Source organism: Malus domestica, chromosome 16 (assembly GCF_042453785.1).
Source record: "Malus domestica chromosome 16, GDT2T_hap1".
NCBI classification, from domain to species: domain Eukaryota; kingdom Viridiplantae; phylum Streptophyta; class Magnoliopsida; order Rosales; family Rosaceae; genus Malus; species Malus domestica.
This window is the reverse complement of record NC_091676.1, coordinates 16,708,218-16,727,480: the sequence shown is the minus strand read 5'-3', so window position 1 is coordinate 16,727,480 and position 19,263 is coordinate 16,708,218. Positions and strand designations below refer to the sequence as shown.

At 35.4% G+C, this 19,263-nt stretch overlaps 1 protein-coding gene and 1 long non-coding RNA gene across 2 annotated transcripts; both read right to left on the bottom strand.

The window, feature by feature from the left end:
* Window positions 1–4,341: 4,341 nt before the first annotated feature.
* Window positions 4,342–5,736, bottom strand: LOC139192820 (uncharacterized). Its single transcript, XM_070815587.1, has 2 exons — window positions 5,648–5,736; window positions 4,342–5,564 (listed from the first exon to the last, which is right to left on the bottom strand). The coding sequence occupies exons 1-2, from the start codon at window positions 5,655–5,657 to the stop codon at window positions 4,405–4,407; spliced, it is 1,170 nt and encodes a 389-aa protein (XP_070671688.1). The 5' UTR covers window positions 5,658–5,736; the 3' UTR covers window positions 4,342–4,404.
* A 1,759-nt stretch (window positions 5,737–7,495) lies between these two features.
* LOC139193175 (uncharacterized) lies at window positions 7,496–9,639 on the bottom strand. Its single transcript, XR_011577578.1, has 3 exons — window positions 9,547–9,639; window positions 8,907–8,956; window positions 7,496–7,620 (listed from the first exon to the last, which is right to left on the bottom strand). It is a non-coding gene; the product is annotated as an uncharacterized lncRNA (long non-coding RNA).
* Between the last annotated feature and the right edge of the window lie 9,624 nt (window positions 9,640–19,263).

Here is a 19,263-nt window from a genome sequence, read left to right as displayed (position 1 = left end):
GGACAAGTGCTTTACCACTAAAATTACAAGCATCCACTTTCAATTTATAGCTTAAAACCCATAAAAAATTGGACCTAGAATCCGGGCTAGCCTAAGCCAAATTACAATAGTAAACTTTGTTATAAAATTAGCTTATGGTTTATGAGATCAATGTTTGTTTTCTATTTTTTATTCTAAGGTTCTTTTTCTCACACTGTTGATGCATGTCTCTGGTCAACCACCAACGAAGTCCAAACAACATCGAGCACGGTTTGGTTCTATTACCCTTGTAACATGCACAAAGAATTACCATTCACTAAGGTAATAATTACCAATTGCCCAATAGTCCAGACAATTATCGTCCTAAGGGGTGAGTTGCTATTATGTTTACAAAATATTTTTGGTACAATGGGTCATTGCTATATTAAGCATAATCTTGGTCCAACCACATTTTTCTTATTGTGTTCCGAGTCTTCTGACTTCTGTGTGTGTGCTTCCCAATCTTTGTCATGGTTTCTTGTGGTTAATTAAGTCTTGAGCAATTTCATGCACCCAGAGCCAACATGAAATATAATACATTACTTAGTACTTTGAAGGCAATTGGTTTCAAGAGTCCAATGCATCACGTAGCAGTTGAACTTGGGACAACCATCAACCAACCGGTTTCTCACTTGGCTCTTGTGAGTTTTCTGACAAAGTTTGCAAAAGATGCATTGGTTTGCTCTTAATATTTTGACATGTACACATTTGTTTTTCAACTAGCTTTTTATGTACTGTTGACACGTTATAATGTTGTTTCTACATATGCCATTCTTGTAAGCATTCCATTGCATTATTTTAATCACCCGATTTTCGTTTGGGGATGGTGTTGTAAGTTGATTCAATACAAGTCAACAAGGATAAGCGAATCTACATCGAAGAAGTACAACAATAGTTCAAGGTCTAAATGTATGTGATGATCCATATGATTGCATCAAGAACTTTTAAGATAAGACCTCATATTTCAGTTATATTGACTTAATACCACTCAATATATTGGGTTTGGATGGTTAAGACGGGGATAATGTTGGTACATTGCTGGATATATGTGTTTACACTTATGAAGCCTGTGATACAACGCTTAAAGTGCATAAAATTAAGGTGGATGACACATGGTTAAGAAGACTCTGACACTCGATAGCAACTCAATTAAATTCCTAGACCTAAGGAAGAAAAATGTTAGGCTTGATACCACCCAAAATACTGAATTTAGATGATTAAACCTAAAACAACATCAAAGCACGGTTAAATTTAAAGGAAAACTAATGAAAATGACTTGAAAACTTTGAGTTTTAATGATAAGGACAAAATAAAGAGTAAAGTGAATAGTAGCAGGTTTGACTTTTTAGTGTAAAAATGTGATTTTTCGTTAAAATGAACAGTACCTTGGGCTTTTCGTTAAAACTCCCTAAATTTAATGATGAACACTTGTGAAGCATGTGGCACAACAAAGCGCTTGATAAGGTTTAAATTATAGTATTTTGGGCTTGGATGTCGCCGAGTGCAATGCACGTGACCTACTCTTAAGTGTAGCAAGGCCAGGCCTTGACTGCCGCGCATATACACTGAAATTTTGAAAGCGGAAGGGGCTGTGCAAAGTAGCCCACCTAATTGGGGTTAGTAAGCTTATAGTTAAATTTATAGGAAAACTAATGAAAATAGCTTGAAAATTTTGAGTTTTAACGATAATGACAAAATAAAGGGTAAATTGAATAGTACCATGATTGACTTTTTAGTGTAAAAATGTAGTTTTTCATTAAAGTGAACAGTATTAGGAGCTTTTCGTTAAGGTTCCCTAAATTTTTTCTTGAGAATTACACATTAACAATTCATTTGTAAATTTCATTCTATTCCCAAAGCCACAATCTTTGGTCCGAGAAGGACTTTTATGAAACAGGTCCATTGCCATTTTAATATTTGATCTAATTACAATGTTCCGTTAAAGTCTCATTCCACATGACATTGTATTATTGAATCAGAATGCTACTGTAACAGTGAACTCGCCTCATATAAACAGCTCTCATTGAGCCCACCCAAAGCCATTCAGACTCTCAATCTCATCCTCACTTGTACTCATATATGCAATCAATTCATTCACACAATATAAGAACAGTTTAAATACGTTTTTGCATGCGAATCCATCACATATCATAAATATCTGTGTATTGCAACAGTAACAAAAAAGTTTCATACTTTTACACAAAAAACTTCCTTTTACAGGTCCTCTTAAAATTGCTCCAGATTTGGTTATCATAAAGATTAACAACTTTCTTGTTACACACCATGCACGTATCAGTATAAAATCCAGACCACAACCTAGATTTTCAACATTCAACCTTCTCTCATCGCAATGAAAAGAAAAAAGAAGAAGCCTTCAAAACTCAAGGCTAATAACATGAAGACCACAACCAACTACAATTTCATGCCAACCAAAGCTGAAGACGATGAGGCAAGGGCCAATGATTGTGAGTAAGAAGCACTCGTGTTCAAATCAGAGAGAGCTTTCACCGCAGCCGATAATTTTAGAGTCAAGCGATCTACATAACCTAAGAATGCCATCACAAACGAAGGACCTTCTTCCTTCTTAGAAGTTGAAGAGTATGAGTGCTGGTCTTTTCCATGTTCAGCTAGTGGAGTTGGACTTTTATTTCTAGTTTTATATCATTTGAGTTTCATGGATATTGGAATGTTTTCTCTTATATGAATAAAAAGTACTATTTTATGTTATGTTTTTATTTAATTAATCAAACTTGACAAAACTTATCAATAAAGAAAAATGAGACACTCTCAAAAGAATTATCCTATATATAATGAGAGGGGTGCAAGTTGACTATTTTGAGGTGTCAATAACACAACTCAAAAAGGATTATCTTATATATATATAAATAGAGATGAGAAGCTCAAGATATTTGATGAGAATTAAGTCAGGGTTTATAGGAAATCGGAAACCAAATGAATCACTTATAATTACATAAACAATTAAAACCAAATTGAAAATAGGTGTAATGTTCATTATAAAGTAATGAATTAAAATTAATGATGCAGATATGCTTATAGTCAATCGGAAGATGATTTGGAATTATCCTCTTCCAGTAATAATTCATTGAGCAATAGCTCATCTCCAAATATCAAGGTAGGATGTGTAGATTCTTGTTGCAATAACAAGATCTCAGTCCTTAATAAACAAGAAGAACGAGAAGATTTTCTACTTGAACTAATAAGCAAAGTCGATGACCCAGAATTTAAATCTTTTTATCTCAAAAAACTAAATAAATTAGTTTCCTCAGACGAACTAGGCACTAGCCAAATTCATTCTACTCCCAAAATCTCTCTTAGCACAACCTTAGAAAGGTTTAATAAGACTAAGAAAGGTTTAACTATTTTGTATGGCGATTGCCTTTTGTTAATGTGATTTGGAATGCAGAAAAGTTGTTCCATAGGATGTTTCTTAACATATGGGGATGTTTTAGCAAAGCTCGGTGTTCTTGGAGTTGAATGTGATGACATTGATGAATATGGATCATATGGGCTGGCTAATGCCGTTTGGTAATTTGGTTGGAATTGGCCAACGGTTGATCCTAAAGGGGATCCTAAGGGAACAAATCTGTTGGTAATGGCTAGGGCCGATGATGAGGAATCGGGAATAGATTCTATTGACTACATCCAAGCCTGGAACAACATATTTCTTCACCAAACATCTGACTTTAGTCATTCATGGTTTGTTACATTTGATAAAAGTTTCAGGATGAACTTTCCAGCTTGGTTTCCAAATTGGTGGTTAGCTCACGGCCTAACTACCAGCCTACTACCCGAAGAACTCATGCAATTCCTTTCAACTGGTTTCCAGAAGCATTTTTACAGAAGTCGTTTCGATGATAGAATTACCCTTCTTTCATTATTTATGGCTAAATATAAAGTCCCTTGGATTTTTCAATGGAATTATGAGTGTGAAACAGGTGAAATTTACAGAGCCAGATGGGTTAAGTGGTGGGATAAATTCGACTATGGAAAAATTGTCAGTTTAGTCCAAGGAAGAAAATATCGGTGATATCGGAAATATCGGTAGTCCGAAAACACGGAAATATCGATGGAAATATCGGTAAAATATCGATATCGATAAAAATTACATGGAAACCACGGAAATTGTAAGAAAAACTTGGAAATTTTTATTGAAACTTTGTAGGATGTTTATTTAGTCAATTATCTATTAGTTTATCACAAAAAATTGGAAGGAAATGCATTGCATGATGGATTTAACATTATCAAGTTGATTATATAGCGACCTGACAAACATTATGAGTGTAGAAAATATGTAGTAATTAATGAAAGAAGTCTAAACACACCATAATCATTTATATATAATGAATTAGTACAATATTTTACACTTTAGTACCACATAGAGTTCCTATGAGGTTCAAATTTGTCACTATCTTCATCATCTCTATGTGTAGAATGAGTGTATTGTGAAGAGTAGTTATCAAATGATAAATCCCCAAAATAGTTTTGCATGTAATTGTTAATATGCCACCCATATGGATCCGAGATTGGTTGAGGTTGTCCATAAGAAAAATCATTTGAAGATTGAGGCTGGGATTGATTCCATGAGTCGCTCGATTCCATCCCAACAGGAATGGGATATGAAGGGTAGGGAAATGGTTGGTTATGAGTATAACCATAGTTACTACTTCCCAATCCAACAGAGTCTGAAGTTCTAGATAACGAGTCATCTTCTTGACTTGACAAAATCCTTTTGCCTCTTTCTCTGCGAGTATAGTCCTTCCCTATGGCACCAATTCCTGGTCCTGCCCGCCTACTGCCATGGTCATCATCTTGTGTTGCATGCGTGAAGTTTGCCTCACCAGTGAAGGGGCTCATATATCCGGGAGGTGGTGGTCCATAATAGTTTCCATATCCACCACCACTACCTCCAGCTCCACTACCTCCAGCTCCACTATGTCCTTCATCATTCCCACCTCCGGTGGTAGGTGAGTCTCCTGATCTTGTACTAGAGCTATCATTAGTATCAGCACGATGTTGTGGTTGTGTAGGATTGGAAAAAGGTGGAATTCCAGTGTTGCTTGGTCTTGGGTGCAAAAGTTCTTCGAAAGAGTCAGCGCTGCTAGATCCCACCTCCTCCTCTAATACTCTTTCTACATTTATCCCTTCATTACGTGCTTCTTCAGCAACTCTGGGAGCTGGGTTGCCTTCATCATCATCTAAATGAAGAGGTCTAATCCATTGAAAAAGTTGGTTACCCTCCGTATCATCATCTTCACCAACAATATCAAACACATCTAGTGGGTCACCACGGTCGACATGATCGATTTCTGCTTCCTTATCTCGAATTTGAAGCTTCATGTTGTAGTAGCAATAAACTAATTTTTCCAAGCTACTATGAGCCAACTTATTTCTTTGCTTTGTGTGGATGAGTGCAAATGTGCTCCAATTTCTTTCACAAGCAGATGAGGAAGCTGTTTGTGATAATACTTTTATTGCTAACTTTCTCACAGTTGGTGCATCGGTCCCATACATGATCCACCATTCAGCTACAATGAAAAATAATGTTGATAAGCCTAATAACTCCAACAAATTCTATTATAAACTTATAGTGAAATATGTTTATACTCACTAGGAGACATATTTGTTCGAGCAGCAACTGATGTTGGTTCTCCAAATGTTCTTCTTGCATCTTTAAACCATGTTAGCTGAATACAATAAATTGTGTTAGTTTAATCCAACAAAGTCATTATTATAATTTAAGTAATTGTGTACCTCATTTCCAAATTGGCCAACTGCTGGTGATGCAGGGTCTAATTTAGAGTATACATTATGTACAGCACGTATAAGGTTACCATCATCTCCAACACCAGGTTTGTATTGGTATCGGGGATTCAAATAATATGCTGTTCAAAGAAACACATACTCTAATAAGATAAATAATACTTATGCAACTAAAGAAATGAATTGCAAATTATGACATAATTTATACCTGCTGCATGCAAATCGTGGTATAATGTTTTATACCATCGGTCTTCAATTATTTTTACGACCCACCTTGCACCATGTTTTCTTTCCAATTTATCCTTCACTACACGCATCAACTCATATACAGCCCCCATAGTAGGATACACTTTTGTGTCAACGATCCGTAAAACTTTGTAAAGAGGTTCAAACACTTGACACACATGTTCTGTTTGACTCCAAAAAGCATGATCAAGCACTATACTTTCCACCATTCCACCATCAACTCATTAGTGAATAGTTGCTTCAACCCTGCTTTCTTCTTGAGTAGGCTGTTTAATGCAATATAGTTGGTGGCGAATCGAGTGGTAGCTGGACGAATCATTTCTCCTCTGCAAAATTCACGCATCTTTGCCAACAACCAACCGTGATTGTAAATATAATTAGTGATCGTTCTAGCTCTTTTGACCACAGTAGCAACATTCTCTCTCTTCCCCATTGCCTCAAACATAAGATCAATACAATGTGCTGCACATGATGTCCAAAACACATTATGATGCTTCATTAACTTTTTTCCAGCTTTGACAAATGCAGAACCGTTGTCGGTCACGACTTGGACAACATTATGCTCTCCCACCTCCATGATTACATCCCTCAATAATTTGTAAATATACTTGTAATTCTTTATATGGTCTGAAGCATCAACAGACTTCAAAAAAGTTGTCTTGCCCTTGGAGTATACCATGAAGTTGATGATAGATAATCTGGTCGGGCCGGTCCATTCGTCATACATGATTGTGCAACCATTAGTTTCCCACTTTGACCTCAACTTGTTAACATACTCGCCAATGTCTTTATACTCCATATCCAAATATTTGTTTCTTATCTCATAGGGAGTGGGAGGTTGTACTCCAACACCGGCCTGTTGACATCCCACTACCATATTTTTGAAATGATGTGATGAAGCCTTCGCAGCAGGGACATTTTCATAGATAAAGAACTTGCTAATTAGACGCCCCATTCCCTCCTTCACATTACCTCCCTTGAAATAACTCCAAACACTCTTTTGACGTGCGTTGGATGACTTATATAAACTTGGGGCTATTGGTGGTGTTGGTTGTGATTCTCTAAGACTGCCTCCCCGTCTCATTTGTGCACCACCACTTGTCCCGGAACCTTGTCCCCTATTAGGAATTTTATGAAGGTGTTCTCTTTCCCATGCTGACTGTTTGGAGGCACGTAATGCTTGTTTCAAACTGCGTCGTTCTTCAGGTCCCATGTCATCATCACATTCGTCCTCATCGTCATCATCATCACTGTCAACCGCTTGGCCATAGACTTCTCCCCGTAGCCCAGCTCGAATATTTTCCATTCCTTGTGTCATCTTTTCCTTCTGCTGTTTTTTATTTTTTAATAATGTGCTAATGAATGCCTTCACTTCTGGGGGGACATTATCGCATCGTTGGACATTTTTTGCTGGATCTAATCCACTAAGATGGTACTTAAGTCGTGTCACTCCACCACTCTTCATTACCCGACCACAATATTTGCAAATTGTGCCATGTTTGTTTCCGTCTATTGGGTCGCCATGTTCCCAAGCTGGATCACGTTTACTAGCTCCACTAGACATCTTAAACGTACCTACATTTATTTTTCATGAAAATTAGACAAAAGAATTAAATAATAAAGTTATTCTACAGAACCTAAATAATAAAGTTATTCTACAGAAGAATACAATATGAAGTAAAGAAAATGATTGTAAAAATTTAAGTAATTAAAAAATTAATATGGAATAATAAAACCTAATATTAATGAATAATAATCCAATTTGATAAAAAAATAATCCTAATATAAATGATGAATAATATTCCTTTTTGATAATAATCCTAATATAAATAATCCTACTATAAATGATGATAATTATGTTTCATGAAAATAATCCTAATATAAAACATAGTGAAGAATAATATTCCTTTTTGATAATAATCCAATTTAATAATAATCCACTTTAATAATAATTCAATTTAATGAATAATCCAATTTGATAATTAAAAAAACCTAATATTAATGAATAATCCAATTTGATAATAAAAAAAACCTAATATTAATGAATAAAATTGAATAATTCGTTTTTTTTTTCCTAAGTTTTGGACCTTTTGGTTCAACCCAACCCAACCCAAGTGTGGTTATGTTTGAGATTTGGGCCTAAGGTCAAGTTTGGAGACTACATTGAGTGGGCTTTAATGAATAGTCCAATTTGATAATAAGCCAATTTAATGAATAATCCAATTTAATGAATAATAATCTAATTTAATGAATAATAATCCAATTTGATAATAAAAAAACCTAATATTAATGAATAATCCAATTTGATAATAAAAAAAACCTAATATTAATGAATAAAAATGAATAATTCGTTTTTTTTTTCCTAAGTTTTGGACCTTTTGGTTCAACCCAACCCAACCCAAGTGTGGTTATGTTTGAGATTTGGGCCTAAGGTCAAGTTTGGAGACTACATTGAGTGGGCTTTAATGAATAGTCCAATTTGATAATAAGCCAATTTAATGAATAATCCAATTTAATGAATAATAATCTAATTTTATAATAATCTAATTTAATGAATAATAATCCAATTTGATAATAAAAAAACCTAATATTAATGAAGAATAATCCTATTTGATAATAAAACCTAATATTAATAAAATAATAAATAACATTAAACATATTAAAATTATCGTAGGGAATAATTATACAACATTACTTAATTACTTACAAAAAATTAACAAGTAATTGTTAACATTACTTAACTACTTACAAAAATTAACATGCAAGTATTAATTACTTAAAAAAATTAATATACGAGTCAACACAAATTTATTTGTTGTTGTATAAATTACAATAATATAAATATAAGTTTGTAAACTTACCTTAAATATGGAACCCTTTGTGTTCAAGCTTTGGAATGGATCTGGAATGGCTTTGAAAATGGTAAGGGAAATAAAATAATAAATAACATTAAACATATTAAAATTATCCTAGGGAATAATTATACAACATTACTTAATTACTTAAAAAAAATTAACATGTAATTGTTAACAATACTTAATTACTTACAAAAACTAACATGCAAGTATTAATTACTTAAAAAAAATTAACATGCAATTGTTAACAATACTTAATTACTTACAAAAACTAACATGCAAGTATTAATTACTTAAAAAAAATTAACATGCAATTGTTAACATTACTTAATTACTTACAAAAACTAACATGCAAGTATTAACATTACTTAATTACTTACAAAAACTAACATGCAAGTATTAATTACTTAAAAAAAATTAACATGTAATTGTTAACATTACTTAATTACTTACAAAAACTAACATGCAAGTATTAACATTACTTAATTACTTAAAAAAATTAACATGCAATTGTTAACATTACTTAATTACTTACAAAAACTAACATGCAAGTATTAATTACTTAAAAAATTTACATACGAGTTCACACAAATTTTTTTGTTGTTGTATAAATTATAAGAATATAAATATAAGTTTGTAAACTTACTTTAAATATGGAACCCTTTGTGTTTAAGCTCTGGATCTGGAATGACTTTGAAAGGGGTAAGGAAAATAAAATAATCGAAAAGGCTCCTCTGATACTGATACTCCACCTCTTGAAATTTTTTCACAATGACAACTTTGAACGAGTTCACACAATAACTCTGAAACTCCACCTTTTAAAACAATATTGGCACACGGTTTTGAATGAAACCACCGTCCATGGTTTGAAAAGACTACTGATGATAATGGTAAAAGCTGCATAAAATTGTCCAAATAATTGTTCGTGTTGTCGAGAATATGGAGTGAGTCATGTGTCCTCCTGACAGGAGGAACCCACACACACACACACAAATGACCACCATTCATGGTCTGAAAAGAATACAATTGATAATTGTAAAAGCTGCATGAAATTGTCCAAATAATTGTAAAAATATTGAGTGAGTTGTATCCTCCTGACAGGAGGAACCCACACACATCATCACTGTCAAAAGACACATCGCACGCACACACAACGCACGCACGCAGACCACCTCAGTCTCTCTCTCTCTCGATCCTTCTCGTTCTCTCTTCTCCCTTCTCTTCTTCCAAACACACACACACACAGAGAGCTCCTCAGTCTCTCTCTCTCTCGATCATCCTTCTCGATCTCTCTTCTCCCTTCTCTTCTCCCCCACACACACTCACACACAGAGCTCCACAGGTTGACATCGGATCCAAGTCCAACACACGCACACACAGAGATCGGACTCACAGAGATCTCCGATCTCTCTTCTGCCAAACACACACACGCACACAGAGATCTCTCGATCTCTCATCTCCATTCTCCGATCTCTCTTCTCCCTTCTCCGATTTCTCTTCTCCCAAACACCCACATACAAAGAGAGATCTCTGATCTCTCTTCTCCCAAACACACACACACACACAGAGATCGCCGTTGATTGTGGCTCAGGCGAAGTCAGAGGTGCGCCGCTGAGCAAGGATCGTTCGTATTCCGCTTCGTCAGGTGAGATTCCATGAAACCCTAAACCCTAATCTCTCCGACTTCACCCTGCCTTGAATCGTTTATGCATGCGTGAAATCTGATGTATATTTGTGAAATTGATGTTAAGATTCGTGTTTTTGCAAGGTTTTTGGGACGAAACCGGCCCGGGAATCGCCCCACCGTCTCCGGCGTTCTTCTCCGACGTCGCCTCGGATTCCGATTCCACCGTCCATGGATATTTCGCTGATAATTTCCAAATATCGCGATATTATCGATATTATCGATAATATCGCGATATTTGGCCGAAAAGCTTGCGGATACCACTTTTAATATCGCCGTCCCGAAAAACTGATAATATCGGCGATATTTCGCCGATATTATCGGCATTTTCTTCCCTGGTTTAGTCTCATCAGAATTTCCAATTACACTTGTTGCAAAGATATCTCCACCAACAACATTGACACAGGCATTGCCAGAAATCCCAGAAAATACCCAATCATTATCAGACATTAGTCCTTCATCATATCTTAAAGGAAATCCAAATAATCAAAAACTTCAAGTTTGAAGAAGAAAGGAAAATCCTCACAATTATTGAAAATGGCAGATAAGCTTATAGCAAAAGCAGCTTTACTAAACAGTGAAGATGAAGACGAAGATTCAAGTTCAAATTCTTCAGATGCTTCATCACAACATCCTCCCAATCCAGCTAGCCAGAAGACCCCATGGGCGGATTATTAGGATTCTCAGGACCCATTTGATTTGTAATCAGCATGTGAATAAACAGTTTTACCATGTAATAATTAACAGAAAAAGACATCAAAAGCAGTAGCAGTCAACAACAATCATTCCAGACATTTTACTATTCATAAATAGTAAAATCACTTTTTTCACTATTCATCAGCAGTAGCCATCATTTCATTTCAGAAAAGAAGAAGCGTGATTCTATAGTGGTCTGACATCTTCATCAGCCTTTGACACCTTTCCAGTTCACAGCACATGCAGAGCGGGATTCCCGAATCTCAATTATCATCTCTATTTATATATTTGGCTTCTCGGCGAATTCTAAAAGAAAAACAGAAGTCATAGTTCAACTTAATCATCCATTCACCAAAATTATCAAACACTTGTATTTTAATTTTCAATCAAGGATGCCTGCGCGCTATTGTAGATATCTGTCTTTTTCTTTTTGTTGGAAGGAGCAATAGGTGGTAATCCATATTGTTCACAGAACGTTCCTAACTCATACTTAGCGATGGATTTATCTTTATTAACTTGTTTCGAAATTTTCATATCAATACACATTTTCAAGCCTTATTTCTGGATAATATTAATTATATTTCCATAAGTAAGGATATGATATGGTATGATTCCTTCTTCGTTTACTAAAACATTTCGGATTTTATGTGCAAAAAGATTTGGTAATCCATTTATAAATTTTTCTTTCCAAAATGGTTGATTACTGTCTTCTCTGAGCATGACTCTAGACTTGAATACATCTTTGTACCATCTAAAGTTGCTTAGAGTTGGACATCTCAGATTGCTGAGTTGATCATGAATCCTAGAGGTGACATTACTAGGTGTTCCTATGAAGTGTTCTATGATTGTGTAAAGAAGTGTGTTAATTGCGTCAAGGACGCCTTGTCCAATATGTTCATCAAAAATTGGTATTCCTTCTTCATCTTTTTTTAAAGCATTTAAAATTTCATTTCTGGATTGTTCAGTGAGATGTTTCTCCCACCAAGAATGAAACATTCCAGTGAATCTAGTGACCAAAAGGTCGACGATTTGGGATTGGCTGAGATTATGATTGGTAATATAATTATTGGCAACCATGGACATATATTGGAGCTTATTAAGAAGCTCTTGTTCTGACAAACCATCTATATTCCATTCATAGAGTTTATCAGAAGAGACTGAGAATTGGTTTTGAATGTTTTTTTCTTCAAATTGAATATCAGCAGGGGTTGGTCTGGGGTACCAGTTTTTTGTAAGAGATGTAAGATTGATGCAACGATGATTAATTCTTTTAAGTTCAAAGTTTTGAAAAGCTTGTTCAACTTTTTGAATGGAATCTGTACCAGTGTCTGATTCAGAGGATGGAAGTGATCATTCTGATTGAGATTCATCAGGATGATTTATGGTTTGGACAGTTTTTTCTTTCTTTAATTCAAGTAATAACTAATCAATTTTTTGACTTGTGGAGGTTGAAGATGATTTCAAGGCTACTGCCTTTGAAGAGGATTCCGAGAAATGTACTAAAGGTTTTTCTTTGATTTTTGAGATATAAAGATTATCAATCTTTGTCTCAATTTTATCTAATTGTTTACCAATTGTATGAAGACTTTGATTGGTAAAATTATTTTGTTCAATAATTGGTTTGGTTCCTGCATCTTCTTTTGGGATTTTGAAAGGAGTTGCTGGAATCTGTTTATTAGCAGTTGTGATGGGAATAGTTTCTTGTGGGGGATGACTAGAAGAGACAATAGTCTTGTCTTCTTTAAGCCAATTTTCTTTGGTTATTACTTTAAGTTTTTTGTCAGACACGTAGTACTTCTCAACATAATCGAAGAAAAATACCTCAAATCTATGAGTTTCCATAAAGGTATTCCATTTTTTTATAAATTTCTGATTTTTCTTCTTGAGTGTATTTGTTTCGGAAAATATTCCGCCGTGGAATATTCTCTTCTGCTAAAATGCCAGCATTTAGCCTTTTACTATTCTTTTTAAATGGTTTATTTAAAACTAAAAGTTGATGATGAACATGACTTGCTTCAAAGTCAGATTCAGTAGGAGAAGTTTATCCTTCTCGCTCTTGAGTTTGGGGTTGATAGACTGGATGTGTTACTTGAGAGGTCGTTTCTACTGATTTTAGTTTGATATTAATCAAGTCATTGATTAATTCTTGTTGAGTTACTGATGAACTAGTGTCTACTGATTTTAATTTCCTATTGGCTAGTGAATTAATTAACTCTTGATCCTGACCCATCCTATCTATTGGTATGGATCCAGAAAAAGAATTTTTGCTAGGAGCAAATGATTTTTGTGAGTGGACTGACTCACAAGACCTTCTGGCAGGGCAATCAAAATTAATTTTAACAGTCCCATCAAAATACTGTTCGATATTATCTAAATTTACTAGACTATTCTGGATAGCTACTGGCTTACTTTCATTAATTAAACACCAGTCTGAACGTAGACTGATATCTGACCACCTAATGGTTCTTGGTACTTTAATATTTGCATTTTCTTGATTAGTTTGAATTAAAAGTGTATGATCTCTCGGACTTTTGGTTAAAGCCTGAAAGTTCATATTTGTGCCAATGACTTTGTAATAGACTCGATAAATTAATACCAAGGGCTGCGTTCCTTCAAGGACTTGGTATCCTGAAGTTTTAATATTCAGAGTGAGTACTTTTAGCATATGTGGGTCTGAAAGGCTTATGGTGAGATCTGGAAAACAATCAAAATGGATAGGTCCATTATAGAGACTTGATTCTATCATACCAAGTATGCTATCACTAAAATTAGTGAATCTAGCATCTCTAAGACATAACAAAATTGAGGTATTAAGACCTTTTCTTGTTAATGGTTTTACGGCTATTTGAACTAAGCCTATATGAATGTAATTATGACCATCTTTCCTATGGGATTTAATTTGTTCAGAAGAAAACAATTGACAAGTCTCATGTTCTTTGCTAAGAGCATAAGCTTTTTCAACTATTTTAACATGATGTTGACTCCTGAATGAAGCTATTGACCATTTCTTTTTATAAATATTTTTACTTGAGACTTTGGGGATATTCCAATCTCCAAAATCTATACTATCATCAGTTTGAAAATCAAGTTTTTGTTCTTCATTAATTATGTCTGGAATATTGCCTAAACTAGATCTAGAGCTAGTGTTGGCCATTGAATTAGATCTAAATAATCTACTCATAAAATCACAAATCAAACAAGCAAAATACAGAAAACTTAATCTGATTCACCTTCCTCTTGCACTAGCTAAGCCCTTTCCCCGCTCATGCGATCCGCTCATGCCTCTCATGGGTCTTATTGTTTGGAACACACCTTACTGTTTGGTTAGGGATTTAAACAAACGACTATGAGGACTGACAAATAAGATAAACTGTGAATTGAAAGCTTGAATCGGAACTTACTTTGCAGATTATGAAGATGCTAATGCAATTACCACTCACTTGGCTCTGATACCAAATGACGGAAGCCAAATATATAAATAGAGATGAGAAGCTCAAGATATTTGATGATTATTTCTTTCTTAGTCTTATTAAACCTTTCTAAGGTCGTGCTAAGAGAGATTTTGGGAGTAGAATGAATTTGGCTAGTGCCTGGTTCATCTGAGGAAACTAACTTCTTTAGTTTTTTTAGATAAAAAGATTTAAGTTATGGGTCATCGACTTTGCTTATTAGTTCAAGTAGAAAATCTTCTTGTTCTTCTTGTTTATTAAGGATTTCGATCTTGTTATTGCAACAAGAATCTACACATCCTACCTTGATATTTGGAGATGAGCTATTGCTCAATGAGTTATTGTTTTACTGGTGGTGGAGGTGGAAGAATGGCTGGAAGCTTCCTCTGACTATTGCTGTTTTTCCCTGACATTCTTCCCCTGCTGAAATTCTCTAGTTAAAAAATCTGGAATGCAGTTATGGCTGCCTTTAATGTATTCAATGTCAAAATAAAAAATGCTTAATATGGCTTGCCATCGTGCAAAAATCTGTTTGGATGCAATGTTTTGAACATCTTTTTGTAAAACATGTTTTGCAGATTTGCAATCAACACGAACTAAAAATTTTTTATTTAATAAATCATCTTGAAATTTACTAATGCATAATACAATAGATAATATCTCTTTCTTTATAGTACTATAATTAGTTTGTGCCGGATTCCAGACTCCTGAATGGAAACGAACAATCTGTTCAGGAGACTCAGAAGATGTTTTTTGTTTGAGGATACCTCTATAACCTGCATCAGATGCATCAGTTTCAACTATTTTAAAAGAGTTGGAAGTTGGAATGCCAAGACATGGCAATGTCTTAACATGAGTTTTAATCTGTTTGACAATGGAAGTATGAATGGTAGACCATTCTGGAGGATTATCTTTAAGACGATCAAACAATGGTTTACATTGTTAACGAAGATGAGGATAAATTTCTGAAACATAATTTAATGATCCAAGGAATCTTTGAAGTTGGGTTTTATCAGTTATCTGATCTGAAAATTTATCAGCAAATTGAATAACTCGATCTATTGGTTGGATGGTAGACTGATGGATGTTATAACCTAGAAATCTAATATTAGTCTGAAACACTTTAATCTTAGAAGCTGATACAACTAATCCATTGGTCTTAATAATTCTAGCAAACAAATGCAAATGTTTCCAATGTTCGTCTATTGACTTTGAATATATAAGCACATCATCAATGTAAACTGTTGATGCACAAAATCAGTGAGGACTTTGGTACAACAGAAAGTGTTAAGTTTGTGACCTTTGCTAGATTGCTCCGGTCATTAGTATGGATAAATATGTAAATGGATAGAGACAGGGAAGCAAACACAAGATGTACGTGGTTCACCCAGATTGGCTACGTCCACGGAGTAGAGGAGTTCTCTTTAATTGTGAAGGGTTTACACAAGTACATAGGTTCAAGCTCTCCTTTAATGAGTACAAGTGAATGATTTAGTACAAATGACATTAGGAAATATTGTGAGAGAATGATCTCTATTTATAGAAGAGAGTTTCTAGTTTCATTCTGACATTGACAAGTGTCGTGTTGTGATTGGCTTCTGATGTTGACACGTGTCACGCTATGATTGGCTTCTGATGTCGACACGTGTCGCGCTGTAATTGGCCTTCTGGTTTGAGGGAAACTCTTCTGGGTCCTTGATGGTATAACGTTGACCGGTGCTCAGTAGTTTCGGGATTGGTCAAGTATGGTACAAACAATGCTCCCCTAAGTTTCCGAGTGAGGGAAGCTCCTCGGTTGGGGACTTGCAAGATTCAAGCCATTGAGTAATCACGAAACTTCTAAGTACCGAAGTGTGGTATCATTTTCACTTCTCTTATCTGTCTCATACGTAGCTGTGGCATCTTCTTTGGAAGTATTTTTCCTCCATCCAGGGGTGGTATTTTTAGTCGATGAAGATGCACAAGGTAATGTATCAATTTCACTTGAAGCTTACTTGTAGTTTTGGGCTTGGTCAAGTTCGATACAAAACCCTATATTGGTGAAGCTTTTGTGGGTGAAGCTTTTGTGGGTGAAGCTTTTGTGTTGAAGCTTTTGTAGGTGAAGCTTTAGAGTTGAAGCTTTGTAGGTGAAGCTTTGGAGTTGAAGCTTGTGTTGGGTACCATGAATTGATTTTGCTTCACACTATCTTGATCAAGATAGTGTAAAGCTTTTGAGAATTTGTAGTTGTCCTCCATTAATGAAGCTTTTGTTGGTGAAGCTTTTGTGTTGAAGCTTTTGTAGGTGAAGCTTTGGAGTTGAAGCTTTTGTTGGGTACCATGAATTGATTTTGCTTCACACTATCTTGATCAAGATAGTGTGAAGCTTTTGAGAATTTGTAGTTGCCCTCCATTGATGAAGCTTTTATTGGTGAAGCTTTTGTGGGTGAAGCTTTTATGGGTGAAGCTTTTGTAGGTGAAGCTTTGGAGTTGAAGCTTTCGTTGGGTACCACAATTGATTTTGCTTCACACTATCTTGATCAAGATAGTGTGAAGGTTTTGAGAATTTGTAGTTGTCCTTCATTGATGGAGCTTTTGTTGGTGAAGCTTTTGTGTTGAAGCTTTGGAGTTGAAGCTTTTTTTGGGTACCATGAATTGATTTTGCTTCACACTATCTTGATCAAGATAGTGTGAAGCTTTTGAGAATTTGTAGTTGTCCTCCATTGATGAAGCTTTGTTGAATTTCCCTTTTTTTTTTTTTTTTTTTTTGGAAACTAGAAATTTGAAAATGTGGGAGAGACAACATATACAAATTTTGCTTCCACACTGTTGAGCAAGAGATTGTGATGCAAGCCACACCTTGTAGTAGTCAAAGTTTTGGATGAACCATATAAATTGAATTTGCTTCGAACAGTTTTGAATTTGCTTCGAAGGTTTGAGAATTGTAGTTGCCCTCCATTGATGAAGCTTTTGTTGACACCATAAATTGGTTTTGCTTCACACTGTCTTGATCAAGAGTGTGAAGCTTTTGAGAATTGTGGTTGAACTCATTTGATGAAGCTTTTGTTGGCACCATAAATTGGTTTTGCTTCACACTGTCTTGATCAAGAGTGTGTGAAGCTTTTGAGAATTGTGGTTGCCCTCCATTGATGAAGCTCTTGTTGGCACCATAAATTGGTTTTGCTTCACACTGTCTTGATCAAGAGTATGTGAAGCTTTTGAGAATTGTGGTTGCCCTTCATTGATGAAGCTCTTGTTGGCACCATAAATTGGTTTTGCTTCACACTGTCTTGATCAAGAGTGTGTGAAGCTTTTGAGAATTATGATTGCCCTCAATTGATGAAGCTCTTGTTGTTGGCACCATAAATTAGTTTTGCTTCACACTGTCTTGATCAAGAGTATGTGAAGCTTTTGAGAATTGTGGTTGCCCTCTATTGATGAAGCTCTTATTGGCACCATAAATTGGTTTTACTTCACACTGTCTTGATCAAAAGTGTGTGAAGCTTTTGAGAATTGTGGGGGTTGAACTCTTTTGATGAAGCTCTTGTTGGCACCATAAATTGGTTTTACTTTACATTGTTTTGATCAAGAGTGTATGAAGCTTTTGAGAATTGTGGTTGAACTCCTTTGATGAAGCTCTTGTTGGCACCATAAATTGGTTTTGCTTCACACTGTCTTGATCAAGAGTGTGTGAAGCTTTCTACGAGTTGTAGTGTTTGCATTGTTACAGAGGGGAAATGTTTGAAGCAGATGCAAAAGGGCTGAATAGCTTAATCTTCGTATGCCATGCACTAAAGTTGTTGTTGGCTTGCAATAAGACTTTGTTGGTGACTATAACTCTTGTTGGGCATAAATGCTCCTCTAGTTGAGTTGTTAAGCTTGAGGATTTCTGATTATTTGTGAATGCTAGGAGTTCACATGTACAAGTTGTACCACTCGTCTTCTGGTAGGTGGAATGAATGGTGAGTTGCTTTCATCACTTGGTTGGTGGTAGGAAGGTGAGTTATTTCTTCCCTTGGTTGGTGGCATGAATGGCAAGTGATATTAGAGTATGGGTTGTACATTTCATCACCTGGTTGGTGGCATGAAGGAGAGTACAGGTTGTACATTTCATCACCTGGTTGGTGGCATGAAGATGAGTTCCTTCTTCACCTGGTTGGTGGCATGAGTGGCAAGTTGCCAAATGATATTAGAGTACGGGTTGTACATTTCATCACCTGGTTGGTGGCATGAAGGAGAGTACGGGTTGTACATTTTATCACCTGGTTGGTGGCATGAATGGCAAGTTGCCAAATGATATTACAGTATGGGTTGTACATTTCATCACGTGGTTGATGGCATGAAGGAGAGTACGGGTTGTACATTTCATCACCTGGTTGGTGGCATGAAGATGAGTTCATTTTTCACCTGGTTGGTGGCATGAGTGGCAAGTTACCAAATGATATTAGAGTACGGGTTGTACATTTCATCACCTAATTGGTCGCATGAAGATGAGTTCTTTCTTTACCTGGTTGGTGGTATGAATGGCAAGTTGCCAAATGATATTAGAGTACGGGTT